At 32.2% G+C, this 18,476-nt stretch overlaps 2 protein-coding genes and 1 long non-coding RNA gene across 7 annotated transcripts in view; 2 read left to right on the forward strand and 1 right to left on the reverse strand.

The window, feature by feature from the left end:
• Window positions 1-1,652: 1,652 nt before the first annotated feature.
• Window positions 1,653-14,727, reverse strand: Sms (spermine synthase). 2 transcript variants are annotated; one of them, XM_075304030.1, is made up of 4 exons: window positions 14,309-14,727; window positions 8,064-8,175; window positions 3,680-3,802; window positions 1,653-3,085 (listed from the first exon to the last, which is right to left on the reverse strand). In XM_075304030.1, the coding sequence occupies exons 1-4, from the start codon at window positions 14,588-14,590 to the stop codon at window positions 2,502-2,504; spliced, it is 1,101 nt and encodes a 366-aa protein (XP_075160145.1). In that variant the 5' UTR covers window positions 14,591-14,727; the 3' UTR covers window positions 1,653-2,501. The 2 variants fall into 2 exon arrangements, with proteins under 2 accessions (XP_075160145.1, XP_075160146.1); XM_075304031.1 differs by lacking the exon at window positions 8,064-8,175 and adding an exon at window positions 7,074-7,182 and having other exon boundaries at window positions 14,309-14,726.
• LOC142233196 (uncharacterized) lies at window positions 11,012-14,270 on the forward strand. Of its 2 annotated transcripts, none has more exons than XR_012721349.1 (3): window positions 11,012-11,173; window positions 13,463-13,914; window positions 13,976-14,270. It is a non-coding gene; the product is annotated as an uncharacterized LOC142233196 (long non-coding RNA). The 2 variants fall into 2 exon arrangements; XR_012721348.1 differs by having other exon boundaries at window positions 11,013-11,173; window positions 13,506-13,914.
• Window positions 14,728-17,691: 2,964 nt separating the features above from the next.
• Window positions 17,692-18,476, forward strand: part of INPP5E (Inositol-3-phosphate synthase) — a 35,491-nt gene continuing 34,706 nt past the window's right edge. For all 3 annotated transcript variants that reach the window (XM_075304060.1, XM_075304062.1, XM_075304061.1), the window contains exon 1: window positions 17,692-18,168. The gene's annotated coding sequence lies outside the window, so the exon portion shown is untranslated. The remainder of the gene's footprint in view (window positions 18,169-18,476) is intronic.

Here is an 18,476-nt window from a genome sequence, read left to right on the forward strand (position 1 = left end):
GAGATCTAATTCATGAAGTAACAGCAACGAAGAAAAGTTGCCATGATGATTGACTGCATTGAAGCTGGAGCAAATTCAGTGGGAACTTCTTTAATTACAACATACCAACCAACATTTTATGGTTTAATTGGAATAAATTGATGATACAAGAACTTCTTTTAACCGAGTCCGACTATTGCATTTTTAATGCTTGTATGGCTCATAACTATAAGCCAAAATGTCATTTACCTTAAAAGCCGATATGTCCCTCTAAGGAAATTTTGGTAACCAAAATTCCGTAAGACGTTGTATCGATTTTTATCAAAAATATGGTACATATAGAAACTGCGTTATCGACTCGAAACGAAGAAGTCTGGGGGCTAATCACGATATTCGATATCGAATTCATAATCGTATCGAAAAAATTGTCGATACGATTAAAAGTTTGGATTACGGCATTCGATCGAAATTTAATGGCAGTACACTATTATTATTGGCCTCATTTGGCTTATTGTATTGTCTCAATAAATTGAAATTGAAATTTCTCTAGCATTGCCAACAGCAAAAAAAGAAGCAGAACAAAATGAAATGACAAAATTAAGTTAGCGGCACAAAATAGAATTTAGAAAAACACATGTTTTTGAAGATTTCAAAGTAAAAAGTAAATTGTATGGTATATGAGTATTACATATTTAACCGACGCGGTCAAAATCCAAAAAAAAGTAAATTATATTGCATTATATCTTATGGACCCATATCTCTTTTTACATTGCTCCGAATTCCTTCCTAATTGGAGGATAAGATGAATATAAAATAATTCGGCGACAAATAAGGAATAAAAGTGCACATTGTTATTGGTGTAAGTACATGGGTTTGAAATGGCGCGCACTGTTAGAAAGGCTTAATGGACGATTTCGGCTGGGAAATAATTTTTGGTGGCATGTCAATGTCAATTTTATCGCTTTACAATTGTCTGTCGTCTTAAAATTGTTTGCCTTCATCATTCACTATTCTTACAAGGTGGTCCAGAAGCGTTATGTTTTCACGGAATGGTACGGCAATTAGTTGATCACAATCTCTTGGATATCGATCTAGCATGTGCACTTTATATATGGTTCTTTGCCAAGCTAGGATGCTCGCTCCCGAACTCGACTGGGACCAATTTTTGTTTCAACTTTTATTGGAGTTGCATTAGTCCTAAATATTCAAAATATGTTCATTATATGTACATCTACTAAAAATTAGCAACAATTCGAACTAAAACTAATATATTTACTATTCCTATATGGCGAAAACAATATAAAAAACAAGTGAACATGTTTTACGATTGCACTTTACCAATCGAAAAAATTGTCGATCAAAAAAACTCGATATCGACTCCCGTGATCCGAAAAATTTAGATTTCGATCAAAAGTTCTTGATGTCGAATTCCGTGATTAGCCCCCTGGTATGTACCTCAAACGAAGTAAGAAATGCATTGGTATTTTTGCTACCGAAAATTTTCTCAACAGCTGCATACCGGGCATTAGAAGTAAATTTTCAATATGAAAATTTGTATTTCCTCACGGTTAAGGTGCGTACTGAGTTGATATTTCATTTTCACCATCACTTTATTTCACTTTGAAAATGGTTCTCCGGTAAAGAAGGTGACTTCGAGAGAATATAAATACCAATTTTTTTCACTTCTGTTTGCGTACGACTATTTTATTAATATTTTTTGGTTTTTTCAAATACATGTCTTAAATAGAAATGATTTTATGTGGTAAGTTAATTAAAAGCAAATCTTGTCACATTTTCCTTTACATAATTTCTATGAATTATTTCGCCGAAAAGGTACAATATTAAAGGAATCAAAAAAATATTAACATGATCTCATATACTAGGTATGTAAGTACAGTTCTACCGATATATAGAAATATATTCCTCCCCTACATTGCAGAGGGAAAACAAAAAATGTTTTAAACTATAGGAACTAAATAGATATTCTACAACAATGCATTTTTTCATTTCATTTAATTTTAGCTTAACATAAAATTTGTAAAGGTGCAAACAATGAAAGTCGCTGGGATAGGGAAGGTCGAGTGGAAATATATGAGATGAAGGCGTTATGAAAGTTGGACTGCATATTCGTGTGGGTTTTTTTTTCAATAACTCACATGTTAACTAAAAGCTAACTTAAAGTAATTACAAGTTGATCTTAAATATTTGGTATTATTCGTCCTTAAATAAAGGGATTCACATTTAAATAATGGCGATAATAAATCTAAATACTTTTTGAACAAAAAACATTTGTTCCCCTCATCAGCAGGAGGTGACTAAGAAATCGAGGAGTGGTAGAGAAAACGCCTGAATTTCGACGTTCCAAAATAATTTGTGTATGTGGGGATTATAGGCAAGATGCTTATTGCTCCGGGCAAGGAAGCCTCTATGGGTATATTATTGTTCTCTATTGATTTTAGTCGACGCTGTGGGTTTTGTGAATTATTGAAGGTTTGCTGCATATTTCCATTGTCTTCACCTCGTCAAGCCAAGGAGACTTGATAGAAAAGCCATTCTTCCATAAACGATGGCACAAAAGCTTTGGAAGTGGTGAACTTTACTTTCGGCTTCAAAAGGCCCAATTGTTCTTCAAACAATTCCAATGATTCCAAGCATGAGGTACCATTGCCATGAGTCAAATATTTGCCATCGGGTTTCAAAATTTTAAATGAATGCTCTAGAATTGTGCGTATAAAGTCCCAGCATTCACCAATAGGGGCACCCGATATGGGAATATCGGTCAAATCACCAAAAACATAGTCGAATTTACGTCCTTCAGCTATAAACTTTTTCATGTATTCGACACAATCGCCCACAACAATCTCATAGTTGTCGCCTTTGCGTTTCTCCAAAACATCACCGCAAATGCTATTCAAATATTTATTACAAGCTTGCATTACCAATTCATCGATTTCCAGCATAACAACAAATTTGGGTTTTTCCTTTAATAGTTCGTAGAGAAGGGCACCATCACCACCACCTAAAATACAAATTTCCTTGCCTTCGTAGTTTTCAATACCACGGCCCATTAAGGTTTCTGTGTAAATCAAATCGGATTCAGCAATATCTGGGAATAAAACAGAGTGATTTATAAGAAAAATGATCAAAAGGCGAAGAAATATGAATGACATTAAAATGTTTCAGGAAGAAGTACACTTAGCAAAGATATAGCGAATAAGTCCAATTGGCTTTTGATAACATTAAAATTCGATTAGAATATTAAAATCGATTTTTAATATTTGAAAAATTAACATTTGAAGGACCGAATGCATTGAGCGTCAATCATTGTGGGGGTACCTAATTGATGTCGTTATTGTAGGATCCATGGCAAACTGATGTAATAATCCTTAAGTTGACCTCGTTCGGGCTTTAAAGTAGCTCCTTGAGTTTCGCCAATATTCCCCACTAGAGACGCTGCTGTTGTTAATTTCTCGCTTGGTGTTAATAAGACTTAGGGTCGGTTTCTCAATGTCTTGTTATTATTTATCGTGTCGATAAAACAGCTTATCCCATACAAAAAAAAATATTACTAACCGGTGGTGTATATGACAAATTGACCACGAGGAAGATGAATCTTCAAATTTAAATTAAGTAACTGTGGCGTTGTGTAAACCATATCTTTGCCGCAAAACTTTTAAATTCTTATTCTCGTTTTACTTACTTTGTAATTCGTCCAAGATCAACATATTTCCCAATGTCTTCGAATGCAAAATTTGAATTTTTTGAAATGGCGAACGAGTCTCGTACACCAAGGAATCAATATCGTACTCGATAATACGTTCATCTACAATCAGGAAATAAATAAAAAATGACGTTTTATTTTTTTTTTTGTTAAGATAGAGTTTGTTCAATGTTGCGCAGTATTTTATCACAGATTTTTATGATGGACTTGTAGAGATCATGGTATATATGTATGTTATGTGAATTATGAAATATTTACACTAATGAAATGATAAATAGTTTACAAGGACCAGATAATAATATATGGTAGAAAGGGCGGGAAAAGGATGACGACTTTGTACATGGTTACGACAATGAAGACTGTTGTCAATGGGTTTAAGTGTTAAATGCAGTTCTGTTAGACATGGATTGGAGTGTCTTCGAAAAAAAAATAGTTCCGTTTTTTGTTTATTATACCAACACATTTTAAAAATTTTATTGCACATTTATCCACATAAAATTTTTATAAATCTGCCCTTCATCAAAAGGACTGTTGCAGTTGATTACGGCAAATCTATACGATATCAAAATCGAAATGTAGCATTATAAGACAGCAATGGAAAGCATGCATACAAAACCATTAAGTAAGAAAATCAATTACTTAAAAAAAAGATAGATTTAAAATTAATTTAAATTACGTTTAATGTTTTTCAAGAAATTCCAAATCTTTAATATCATGCAACAATCAAACATTCCAAAAAAATGTAATTGAAAGAAAAAAAAACTAAATAATATAAAATATTCAGACAGAATATCAAGAGCTGTTACAATTTATAAACTTAAAGAAATTCCAGGACTGGGGAGGCGAAGTCTACGCTCATAGAAAAATATCTCTTTCAAACAGCAAATTTTAATATATTATTTTAAAAGCTAAATTTTGTTTGCTGTTATGCATTAATTTACTCTTAACCAGCGTTGTCAATTTAGCTTTTTTCCCGCTAGATTTGGCTTTTTTTGAAGACGTTTAGCGGGGAAAAAGTGCATTTAGATTTTAGCTTTTTTTCTGGCTTTTTTTCATGACCCTTTTAGCTATTTTTGGCTTTTTTATTTTCGAGATGTTCCTATTGCAATATGGATAAAACTTCGATTTTATCTAAGCCTTGCAGCAAATACACCTTGTTGTAAAGTTTTTTCCTCGTATTCATAAAAGTTATCGTAAACTTTAAATCTACTATTACCATACAGATTCCTTATATAAAATGTCAGTAAATTATTAGGAATATTAGCATTTGACTCGTTTATTCTTTTTATGTTATTATAATATTTCAAAGTTATTATGATATTACTAAATTAAAATAGTAGATGTGAATTGCTTTGTATACTGAAAAAATATTGTCGTTAGACCAAAGATTTCATGTCCTTAAAATACGAACGCGAACTTTGGTTATAATAGCATTTGTGAATTTCTCTTAATAACTATAAAATAAAAAAATTCGTAGTGATAGGAACAAAACAAATCTGCTATTTATAAATGGAATGGATTTACATTTACGAAAATTGGACAACAATAGGTTTGTATGGGAAGTTTTCGAAAAAAGTTATTCAGTATAAACTTGCAAGACAGTTAGAATGGGTTTTATTCTCTTGGGTAAAATTAGGAGAATTGCACACGTTCACGAATTTATGATTAATTCGGTTAAAATATATAATATATTGATATTTTCTAATGCAGTTCTATGTGACATTGTGCAATATATCACACATTGGACTTGTTGATGATTAACCAGCTGATAATTGCAAGTTTACTGGGAAAAATGTTTTTACTAGGAAATATGAACGAAGGACGAAAAATTTGTGATAGTAATCAAAATGTATCGAGTACTCAAATAGAGCTAATATGACATAGATTTTCTTACAGTCTCACAGAAATGGAATTAAAATTAACACAATTAAAATAATTTGCATTTTAAGTGAAATAAAGCCTTAAAGTTTGTTAAATTTAGCTTTTTTTCTAGCTATTTTTTAAAATTTTTTAGCTTTTTTTGGCTAGTTTTTTTGGACAAATCTAGCGGTTTTTGGTGAAACAATTCTGGCAACGCTGCTCTTAACCCTCCTACTGGGTTGGAGTCATTTGATGACCCAAATCATTTTTGGTATGAAATTTTATATATATTCCAACAGTAATAAAAGCGGTCATGTTATTACGATTTGGTTCATCAAATGACGCTAACGTATCAAGAGGGTTAATATATAGATATTATTGTGCTACGATAGCCCTAGTTTATCAGATCAATTTGTTTCAGCCAAACCCTGCGAGTAATCGAGCTTAAAAACAATTGTTTTTGCTGTTTTAATAGATTTTATGCTGTGGCTACTAAAGCAGTTCTTCGGGTGTAAGAGTTTTAGAAATATGCTGGATTTACGAAAAAATAAAATTTAAAATATTACAATAGATTTATTTTTTCCACAATTTGACTAGGAACAATTAAAAATGGAGAGGCTATATAGTAAATGGTTATATTTGTTCGAAACGGACGATACCTTGAAACTGACTATTGGTTTTTGAAGGGGAAGAATATCGTCGAATTAAAAGCTTGACTTGATTACGACATTTCATCATCATTATATGGAATAGCAAGCTCTCTTAAAATATGATTTGAATGGGCACATCACATTACTCGGTTGAAAAATCAATTAAATTTTAATTAAAAACACGATCATTAGGAGTAGTATTTGGAAATGGTGAAATAAACCCAGATTTTTGTTTGAGATTTGACAGGTTTGTATCATTTTACTACGAAGTCCACTCATGCGATTGAACTATACACAATGAACCCCCTTCAAAGAGCACAAAAACGCAAGTCGACTCGATGGTTAGGCATCAGAGATGCGTATGGAATAAATACTCTCAGAGAAAAAGTCTGCTAAAAACTACGGTCAAAGTCTGCTGTTATATTTTTGTCTTTCAGGGTCTAGTGAACAACAAATCGAAATAATTTCAATTGTTACATACCTATATAAATGGTAAGTTTAAAGTTTATTTTAACTATTTTGAGTAATAGATAAATTATTTAATGAATTTTTTTGGGCAAAAACAAGTCGCAATATATTAACAACACACATACATAAACTGGTTCGTTCCATATAGCAAAAGGGATATAAATGATTAAAACACAAAAAACAAAGGGGACAACGTTTAAAATAATGGTATCAGTTACTAATGATATATGTGGAAACAGGTTAAGAGCAATTATATAGTTAGATATACATTAGTTACAAATTGCTATATAAAAGAAAAATACAAAATATTTGTTATATGAAATAATAATGGAAATTACAATAAAAGAGAGTACGGAGTAAATAATAAAAAACACAAACAAACATGTTTTCATTACCTGAAGATGGAAAATATCTAGCAACGTCGCCACGTTTGAGTGGAGGCAATACTTGTCCAGAATAGACTTTCAATTGCTTGGCAATGTTATTTTCAAGACGTTTTGATGTCTTTGGTTGGTGGTGTTTGAGATATCGATCGATGAATATTGAAAATGTTTCAAATCAAATAGTAGTGGTGGTTGAGGTGGTGGTGGTGGTATATATTTATATATTTTTTTTATTATTGATTTCGATTCGAAAGTGGCAACAATAATGATTTTTGGTTGATTGATGGTGAGAACAACAGCGAGAATAAAAAAGGATAGAATTTCAATTTTAAAAATTTATTTAAAAATAAAAAAGTATATACTTCATAAATATATATATAAATCAAAAATAAATAATTTTATACAAATCAGGGAATATACTAAATGAGAAAAAATGAGTATTTAAAAAAAATATACAAATGCAACAGAGCTAAATATTGAACTCTCTAGTTAGGGTCTGCTGGTGTGAACATCATGAAAGTCGGGTGAAAACATTAGCCAAACTAGCTTCGTTTGGAACAAAAACATGCATTTTTTTGGCAAAGCTTTTTTCTATTTGATAAACTCGAAAAGAGAATTTCTCACTTTAAAAAATGTATAGGAAAACCTCTTTACAAGTTTTCTACTACTACTAACAACGATCAATGATGAGAGGGATTGCTTGACCAATTGATCTGTTAAAAAGTTGTTATATGGAAAACTAGCGATAAAACAGCAACAAAGGTAAAGTTACATACAGTAGATAGATACAAGAAATAGGCTTGATTGGAAAATGGGGAAAAAATAAATTCTTATTCCTTAAATGTTTTTTTTTTTTTTGGCAAATATGTGGTATCTATATAAAATTGAAATTGTTTCTTTGCTTGAATAATGGAAAATGATGAATAGAATAGAAAAATGTTGATTCACAATTTTTCTTATATTTTTTTTTTAACAAAATTTATTTTATATAACTATGCTAACCTGAGGTTGTCATGTAAATATCAATGTATCCACCACGTTTAATAGGCGGCAAATATTTGGAATTATCAGAATTTAATTTTTGTTGTAATATTAATTCCAAAGCTCGCATGGTCTGTAATACATTTGAGACACACATACATTTATATTTTATGTACAAACGTAATAGACTTCTGTAGTAGATTCAAAAAGAGCAAATAATTATGTAGAAAAATCAAACAATCAAGAACTGTTTCAAAACAAATGAATGAAAGCAGCATAAATAAACTAAAACAAATGGCATTAACAAACAATATAAATCGATGATATATAAGAACAAAGACTTTTTCTCATAGCACTTGTGTTGCATTATTTTATTGCATTATTATTGTTTTGTTTGTTTGAGGAAAACATACAATACAATCGAAAGTGTTTTCATTATGCAGTTTATTAATAATATTTTAATAATAAGAATGCATATAGTTGATGTGTGAATGAATATTGCACAAATGCAAACTAGGAACCAAAAGTTCATTATACTTTATCATAGGGTTAAACGAAACCAATTGTGAATCCAACAAGAACTGTTTCAAAACACAGTTCCTATTTTAATACATTAAGCAAAAAAAATCCATGCTTCACAGCATATTTGAGGAAAACATGCTCATACGACACATAACCATAACACATATATATATGAAGCGAAAGATATTTGGTTCTGGTCATTTCATTTCGAAAGACAATGTTCTTCATATTTTTATATCGAGTAGTAGTCGAACTTATACAGTATGTGCCAAGAAACATGGAAAACAATTCAAATTTGAATGAATTGCATTAGTCTGTAAGGAATATTTTCCCTAGACGAAATAAATAAATAAATAAATTCTTAAGTAAAAAAAAAAAAACATTTTAGAACCGAAACAAACTTTCAAGAATAGAAAAAATCCAATTTATTCGAATTTGAGTACATAATTGATTTTCTTCCGAATGGGTTTTCCTACGATTTACAGGAACAAGGCATAAGTAGACGAAAATCAGCTTATCGCGTTTTAAAGAAAGAGTCAAAGATAGCAAAACCATTTTCAAAATTTAAAACACGAAAAGTCAACTTTTCCAAATTTCGGAAAAGACGAATTTTTATTGCTCAATACAATTCGTATTGTCGAATCCAATAAGTATTAAGCACCACAAACCCGCATATGGATCTTTATCAAAATATCTGCAAAGAATCCATATATTGAATAAAAACATCTAGGACTACAAAAATTATAATCGTCTTTTTGACCAATGATTTTTTTTGTCCAGATTCGAAATGACAAATCCTATTTTTTATTTTCTATATATGGACCTTTGAAGATTTCCAATATCGAAACGTTGGTTATTTCGACTAAATACCTTTTTGTAGTCGTCAGAATCGACGATTAGTGATATTCGAATGTACATCTTAAAAACTAAGCATTTTGAACTTTGGTTTCGAGTTTTCTAAGGATTTTTTTATTTTATCCTTTATTGCATGGTTCGCAGTTGATAAAGATGTTTCACCAAATTTATGATTTTCGCCATAATAACAAAAGTAACATTTTGTTATGTCGAAAACATAAAATTTGTAAAAGCGTTTATTAAAAATTTGAAAAAGTCAATAAAAGAGACAATGTTGCATTTTTGTTACTTCTAACTTTGGTAAGAACTCAACGAGCTCTTCGTTCTCGCCCAATAGGTCGATCTCGAAATTAATACAAAAACGATGCATGCAATACGAATAAATTATACACTCGGCCATTGGCTCAAAATTAAAAACGGGCCTCTACAATATATAAAATCATTTTGCTACTTGAGATGTTATGTGGACTGTGTTCGAGGTGTAGAAGAGGATGTGAGCAAAGCCAAATCAGCATTTGGTCGCTTAAACAAAACATGGAGGTCAAAATATTGTCGCTTAGAACGAAAATAATGCGTTGAATCTATTCTTCTCTATGAGAGTGAAACCTGGCGCTCTTCAACCACAACACAGAAACTGCAAGTGCTTATCAACAGATGCCTAGGTATCATTAGCAACTTTTGGCCAAATAAAATTTCAATTTCGGAATTATGGAATAGAACAAACGAAAAACCCATAAGAAGACAGATAAGCAGACGAAAATTGAAGTGGATAGGATACAAACTACACAAATATCCCAGCAGCTTTCCAAGAACTGTGCTCGATTGGAACCACCAAGGAAGCCGATGCCCAGGATGGCCCAGAAACACGTGGCGAAGATCTGTATGGAACTAAAAGTACTGAATAAGTCTCAATAGTAGAGAATGTAAATGCCCTATGTTCCCAAGTGGAAAAAATGGCACACGAATTCATCATCCCATATCTGTAAACATGCCTGAAATTTGTAATTTAATGCTATTTCGGATAAATACAGGGTTACGCCATATATGGTTTATATCGATCCATTGTTATTATAATATTCATATGGCCCAATCTCTCGATTTTGTTTCCCAAAAATATAAATTGTCCTCTGGTTTACCATAAATTTGAAAATAAGACCTAATGGCCAATAAAGAGATTTGTAAATATGGTTACTATTGTCTCTATATTTTTATCTACCTCCTTATGTTATCATGACTGCAATTTTCATTGCAATTATAGTTTATTTTTTCAATTTTAAAAGCATTCGTGTTTATTTAAGTGTCACATAGGACTGACAAATTTGTGATATCTATCATGCGAACAGCGATCTTATTGATATATGGTGTAGAGCACATATTTTTCGATCCACTCTACAATAGCAGAAATATAGGAAAATTTTGTGGCAAGTGTTTATTTCTGAGATATGTTTACGCTTGACATTATAGAGGAAAGAAGAGGAAAATTTTTACTATTAGGCTAGCACATGTCTTGGGTATCTGTTGTTATGCTTAATCTTTTTTGGGGGGAATACATTTATTTTTAGCTCATTTTTCTTTAGGGCCAGTTCGTCTTTTCGCAAATGTAAAAGTGAAATTTTATTATGTCTTTTTTCATTGTTAGTACTGTTTGCCGAAATAGAAAAAGGGAAAGTTGAACTGTTGTTAATTTTTTCGTAATATAAATTCTAGCAAAGTATTAACATCATCATATCACAGTATTACAGCTTAATGTGAAGGTTGGTAATATTTTTAATGACATTATCGACATTCCCTTTCTAAAAAATGGAATTGGAAAAATGCTATTCAGACTCGGCAAAAAGTAGGTCCCCGTATCCTTTAAATAGATAAATAATTGGGAAATATGAAAAATGGATCTGTGAAAGAACATTTAAACAAGCATTGAATGAATTTATTTTATGAAAAAAGGAATTAATTTATTTGGTATCGGTTTCAAGACGGCTAATTATAAAAAAAAAAACAAGTATATACGGCCATAAGTTCGGCCACGCCGAATCTTATGTACCCTTCACCATGGATTGCATAGAAACTTGTACTAAAGACTGTCATCCACAATCGAATTACTTGGGTTGCTGTAACACTTGCCGATGACAAGGTATCTTAAAACTTTTTTACACCGTCTTCTCAATTGTAAGTTAGTCCATACGGGGTATATATTAAACAAAAAAGGCCGATTAAATACGTATATAATTCAATGTGACAAAATTTTCTATAGAAATAAAATTTTGACAAAATTTTCTATACCAATCAAATTTTGACAAACCTTTCTGTAGAAATAAAATATTTAAAAAAATTTTTATAGTAATAAAATTTTGACAAAATATCCTATAGAAGTAAAATTTTGACAAAACTTTCTATAGAAATAAAATTTTGACAAAATATTCTATAGAAATAAAATTTTGGTAGATTATTTTTGGGGATCGGCTATATATAACTATAGATCGATATGGACCAATTTTGGCATGGTTGTTAGCGGTCATATACTTGCGCAATGTACCAAATATCACCACGTACCAAATTTCAACCGGATCGGATGAATTTTGCTCCTCCAAGAGCTCCAGAGGTCAAATCTAGGGATCGGTTCATGGTTGTTAGAAACCATATACTAACACCACGTACCAAATATCAACCGAATCGGATGAATTTTGCTCATCAATGAGGCTCCGGAGGTCAAATATGGGGATCGGTTTATATCGGGGCTATATATAATTATAGACCGATGTGGACCAATTTTTGCAGGGTTGTTAGAAACCATATACTAACACCATGTACCAAATTTCAGCCGAATCGGATGAAATTTGCTTCTCTTAGAGGATCCGCAAGCCAAATCTGGGGATCGGTTTATATGGGGGCCATATATAATTATGGACCGATATGGAACAATTTTTGCATGGTTGTTAGAGACAATATACTAACACCATGTACCAAATTTCAGCCGGAGCGGATGAATTTTGCTTTTCTTAGAGGCTCCGCAAACCAAATCTGGGGATCGGTTTATATGGGGGCTATATATAATTATGGACCGATATGGAACAATTTTTGCATGGTTGTTAGAGACGATATACTAACACCATGTACCAAATTTCACCAAATCTGAGCGTCGGTTTATATGGGGGCTATACGTAAAAGTGGTCCGATATGGCCCATTTGCAATACCATCCGACCTACATCAGTAACAACTACTTGTGCCAAGTTTCAAGTCGATAGCTTGTTTCGACGGACGGACATGCTTAGATCGACTCAGAATTTCACCACGACCCAGAATATATATACTTTATGGGGTCTTAGAGCAATATTTCGATGTGTTACAAACGGAATGACAATGTTAATATACCCCCCATCCTATGATGGAGGGTATAAAAAAATACGTATTGTAAGGGAACTGATTGATGTTAATTGAATTTTAAAATTCAATTAAAATTGCAATTGGAAAACTGTAGATGATGTTTTCTTTTTTTAGAAGGCTATACCCGGATATACAGTGAAACCTCTTAAAATTGGATACTCTGATAACCGGACACCTCACAAATGTGGACAATTGTCACGGGACGTTTGCTATACTAACACATCAAAATTAACCTCTCATAACTGGACACCTCCCAAATGTGGACAAAATATAGGCGCTCGGGGGTCCACCTTTCAGATGTTTCAATGTAGTAATATACTGATACAAACATACGTCCAAATAAATGCAACGCACATACGAATTAAAAATAATGTTTAGGAAAATAGCACCCTTTTTAAAACTGAAAAAAGTCGATTGAAAACAAAACAATTTATTTGATCACTCTAATTATGATACCACAGTGTTGATATCATTGCCAAAGTTCTTCCCGATTTCATGGTTAGCTCAATGACAAGGGATCTCTTTTTTTATAACTGAGTTTGAAAGACTTTTCACACCACGATGAAAACACTTGGAAATACTTTAATACACTCAAAAATATCACTAACAATAATGAGATATGAAAATTATGCCTACAAGATTGACTTGCACATTCTCCTAGATTTTTTGTATGAACATTTTATCTTGTAAACGAGGTTGTTTAGCACAACAATAATATGGTTTCACAGCGAAGAAACTACTAATCAAAGTCAACAAATCTGGATGAACCCCTCAATGCGTAAATTCAATATTGACCTTCAAAAATGATAATCTTTATAACACTTCGACACCTATATTTTGCAATGTTCTAAGTCGACTTGTCCATATGTCTGAAACACTTTTGGTTTAGCATATCGCGAAATTAATGCAGTTACAATAGAATATACATCAGTTTTGTTTAGTGTTTGCAACAGTTTCCTTCTTGTATTGACCTTGGCCAAGTTAACAAATACAATGACAAACAAACTGCAAGGCCAATTCATATATCTCCTCACTAATCCCACCCCAGAATAAAATCAATGACCGGCAAATGGGAAAAATACTAAAGAAAAAGTCTACAATTCAATGCTGACGGTAAGTAACATTACAACTAAATGGTGATGGCTATGTTGGTTTATACTGTAATGTTTTACAGTGTTAGACCTCAACCACCCCTCCAACTCAAATGTATGACACCTCTTCTAAGGCTGTGTGTGCGAAAGACTGACCCCCCACAACACACAAGGGGAAGGCTGATTGAAGGCCAAGCCAATAGCAAAAAAAAAAGGAAAACGACCAACCAGAAAAAGGAAACCAGACAGCAATGCAAAAGAATAGATAGATGATGAATGTATTGATTTTGATATTAAAGTCAGAAAAATTAAAAAATTACGTGCATATTTATAAAATAAATTAATTGAATAAATAAAAATAGAATAAAAAATGTATAAGTATCGTAAACAAAAAAAAAAAAAAAACAATTTCTTACATCAAAGGACATTAGCTGCTCCTTTCCTTGCTCCAAGTAATATTCCACATTTATGGTAACAAGACCTTGACCATAAATTCTAACGGTTATAATGGTTTCCTTGTTCTCAGATAGCACTGCGAAGTAACCATCAACGACATCCATTTGATATTCCACAGATATTTGAGGAAATATATGCTCCAATTCTAGACGTAACAATTTTGCAATTTCTTGCCTCTCTTTTGGATCGCCAGTTTTATCGGCATCCACTGTGAAATCAAACAAAACAGTTTGTGCGGCCATTATACAGCAATCACTTTCTCCTAATTATAAGTTTTCTTTTATAATTATTCTTTTTTATTCAATATAATAAAATTTTCCGACAAGAAAAAATCCGATATGCCGCACGCCTTCTCCACACCAAGTTCAAGTTTAGAAATGAGTCAAATATTTATTGTCAAATGGCATGTCAAATTTATTGGAGCGCATTTTAATTGTGATTGCAAACTTTAAGTTTAGGGCTACAATCGAAAATCGCTTTCGATACCTCTGTAACAAATGTTGTCATCGCTTTTCTTTACGGTTGCCAAGATGCTTTCACAAAAAAGTTGACAAATTACGAGTTTTGCCATCACTTGTTAGAAGAGCCATTTTGATATTTTGTGAATAAACGAATATCAGTGTTTATCACAGTTAATGGGGTAGCAAACAAAGGGTTGTTAGCTTATTTGTGCGAAATATTATGTCTGTCTATTTTTTCGTACGAAATTTCTAATTCTAAGCGCGATAATGCCAACTTAATACTGACCTTTGAAGTAAAAAGTTTTAATTGTTACATTGGATTATTCCCAATCAAGTAATAATAAAATTTGCCAAAATATTTTAATCTGCATTTACAGATTAATTATTCATTTAAATTTACTTTTGATTTTAGTGGCTAAACTTGAACTAATACCCTCCTTGAAATCGAACTTAGTACTTAGTAATACATAGCAACAATTGAGAAAGCTTATTTCCCTGCCAGCATTTCAAAGTTCCATTTCATCCTCATCGCTACCACAGACTCGTAAGTGACACTGCAACAATCGCCAACTGTGATGGGGGAAGCGTATGAAAAAGTATGAAATGTACATGAAAGTATTTTGCCATCACTATTGTTACAAGAGCCATTTTATATTTTGTGAAACATCAAGTGCAACCAGCTTCTTATAATATATTTAAATAAAAACGAAAATGAAGGGCTGAAAACATAGTTATTAAGCTTAAAATTGTGAAAGGTATATTGGTGATATTTTTCCTGACACGCTCCCCATAGAGAATTAACATACTGGCTGATAGACGCTGCAACATGTAACTTGCAACTTCCCTGCCAGCATTTCAAAGTTCCATTTCATCCTCATCGCTACCACAGACTCGTAAGTGACACTGCAACAATCGCCAACTGTGATAGTATTTTGCCATCACTATTCGCATGAAAGTATTTTGCCATCACTATTGTTACAAGAGCAATTTTATATTTTGTGAAACACCAAGCACAACTAGCTTCTTATAATTTATTTAAACAAAAATGATAATGAAGTGCTGAAAACATAGTTATTTCGCTTAAAATTGTGAAAGGTATATCGGTGAACAATTTTTGTCTTTCCAAATGGAATAATGTGATAGTTTTTCAAATATTTTTCCAGACACACTGCCTCCATTGGAAATAAAAGCACTGGCTGATAGACGCTACAACATGTAACTTGAAACTTGTAACTCAACATCAATCTTTTATTAATGCATAAAAATATGTTAAATGCGATGTGATAGTCGTATAAATGTTATATTTATGAGAATTTATAAATGTTTAATAAAATTAATAAACATCTAAACAATCGTGTTTTACTTGACCACAATGATTCTTTTACAACTATCTTAAAATGCACTTTGTCTGATTGTTTGAAGGGGCTCTTATTGGCGTCCTTCTAAATGTATCCAGAAGGGCACCTAATAATTGCACTCATGCGATACTTTTTTGTAGTAACTTGGCGTGGTACAACTTCTCAATAGTGACGGTGCTTTTCCGAGGAGTTTTGGATATCGTATACGACACACTGCCTCCATTGGAAATAAAAGCACTGGCTGATAGACGCTACAACATGTAACTTGAAACTTGTAACTCAACATCAATCTTTTATTAATGCATAAAAATATGTTAAATGCGATGTGATAGTCGTATAAATGTTATATTTATGAGAATTTATAAATGTTTAATAAAATTAATAAACATCTAAACAATCGTGTTTTACTTGACCACAATGATTCTTTTACAACTATCTTAAAATGCACTTTGTCTGATTGTTTGAAGGGGCTCTTATTGACGTCCTTCTAAATGTATCCAGAAGGGCACCTAATAATTGCACTCATGCGATACTTTTTTGTAGTAACTTGGCGTGGTACAACTTCTCAATAGTGACGGTGCTTTTCCGAGGAGTTTTGGATATCGTATACGACTGTTTTCGACGTAGTGGGGATTCTCAGAAGCGCCCCCAAATTCAAAAAATGTTGGCAGGGTTGTAACTCAACATCATTCTTTTATTAATGCAAACAAATTATGCTAATCGTGATGTGATAGTCGTACAGATGTAATATTTATAAGCATTTATAAATGTTTAATCAAATTAATAAACATCTAAACAATCGTGTTTACTTGACCACAATGATTCTTTTTCAACTGCATACCCCAAGATTCACTTTTTCTGATAGTTTGAATGGGCTCTTATTGGCGTCGTTCTAAATTTATTAAAAAAGGCACCTAATAATTGCACTCATGCGATACTTTTTTGTAGTAACTTGGCGTGGTACAACTTCTCAATAGAGACGGCGCCTTTCCGACTAGTTTTGGATGTCGTATACGATTGTTTTCGATGTGGTGTAGATTCTCAGAAGCGCCGTCAAATTCAAAAAATTTTGGCGGGGTTTCTTTAAAATTAATTGTTAAACAAAAATAACCGTGAAATCTACTTTTTTAGCGCGATAATGCGAACTAAAATAGAATTAAATTGACTTCAGTTCCCTGGACGTTTCACTTTGTTGTAGTAAAGATTTTTGCCAAGAAAATCCGTATCTTTTATTTTTATTTTGTGTTTGAATTTTTGTTTTCTACTTGTGGCCTTTATGGAATAGAAATGTTGAACGCAATACTTAGATAAACATAACAACATGATTAAAATCCCCACTACATGATAAAAATACAACCCTTGCTTCACAAGAATGTATGTACTTTTAACGGTATATTCTTCTCCATTGAAATTCGTAATCGGTTTTCGGTTCTATGCTATTCATTAGCAAAACAAACAAAACAAACGAAGGACCGAAAATTGGGGTTCGTTGTCGTTTTGCGGCACGATGACAAAATAGTTGCGGAAAATTCTTCAATGGGAAAACACGGGCTAACGAACGAAACGAAACGAAACGACAAAATACAACATAGTGTGTGATTGCTGATAGCACAGTGACCGACCGACCAAGGAAGAAACAAAAGGAAACACACACAAAACATAATAATCGAAAAAAAAAGAAACGCATTAGAAAATAATTAAATATGCTGCCATTAAAGTGAATTACATAAACAAATATTTGTATATAACATAAATATATTATTTATAAGTGTAATGAAATAGTGAAAATGATGAAAAAATCAATAGCAACGCATCTCGGAATAAAAGAAAAGTTTGGCAATTAATTGAGCAGCAGCATACCACAACAAGAACAAAACAAAAAAAAAAAACATGAGAAGAAATCTGGGCTGTCACAGTCAGTGATTTAGTTTGTTTGTCTTTTTTTACCAGCCTGTACACATGAACCTGAACTTCATGGAAGGAAGGAAGTACATGTGATGTGTAAGTGCCAATGTGTATGTGTTGGCAATCAACTAAGCCAATACGAGAGTGTGTCACTCAGACACATTTTCTTCTCTCGGGGTTGAGAATGGTACATCAGTGCGTATGCACAAAGCAAAAAAAAATGTGTGTGGGCGATATGGTGAAAATTTGAAAACGCGGTGTTTGTCACCCAAAAACATTCATAAGACAAAAAAAACAACGCATTCACAAAAACCAAACAAACACTCTTAGCAAGGCCAAAACTAAAAATTGTTACATGCAAAACAAAAACAAATCGGAATAGAAGAACAAGCAGAATATAACAA

Source organism: Haematobia irritans, chromosome 4 (genome assembly GCF_050003625.1).
Source record: "Haematobia irritans isolate KBUSLIRL chromosome 4, ASM5000362v1, whole genome shotgun sequence".
In the NCBI taxonomy this organism is placed as follows: domain Eukaryota; kingdom Metazoa; phylum Arthropoda; class Insecta; order Diptera; family Muscidae; genus Haematobia; species Haematobia irritans.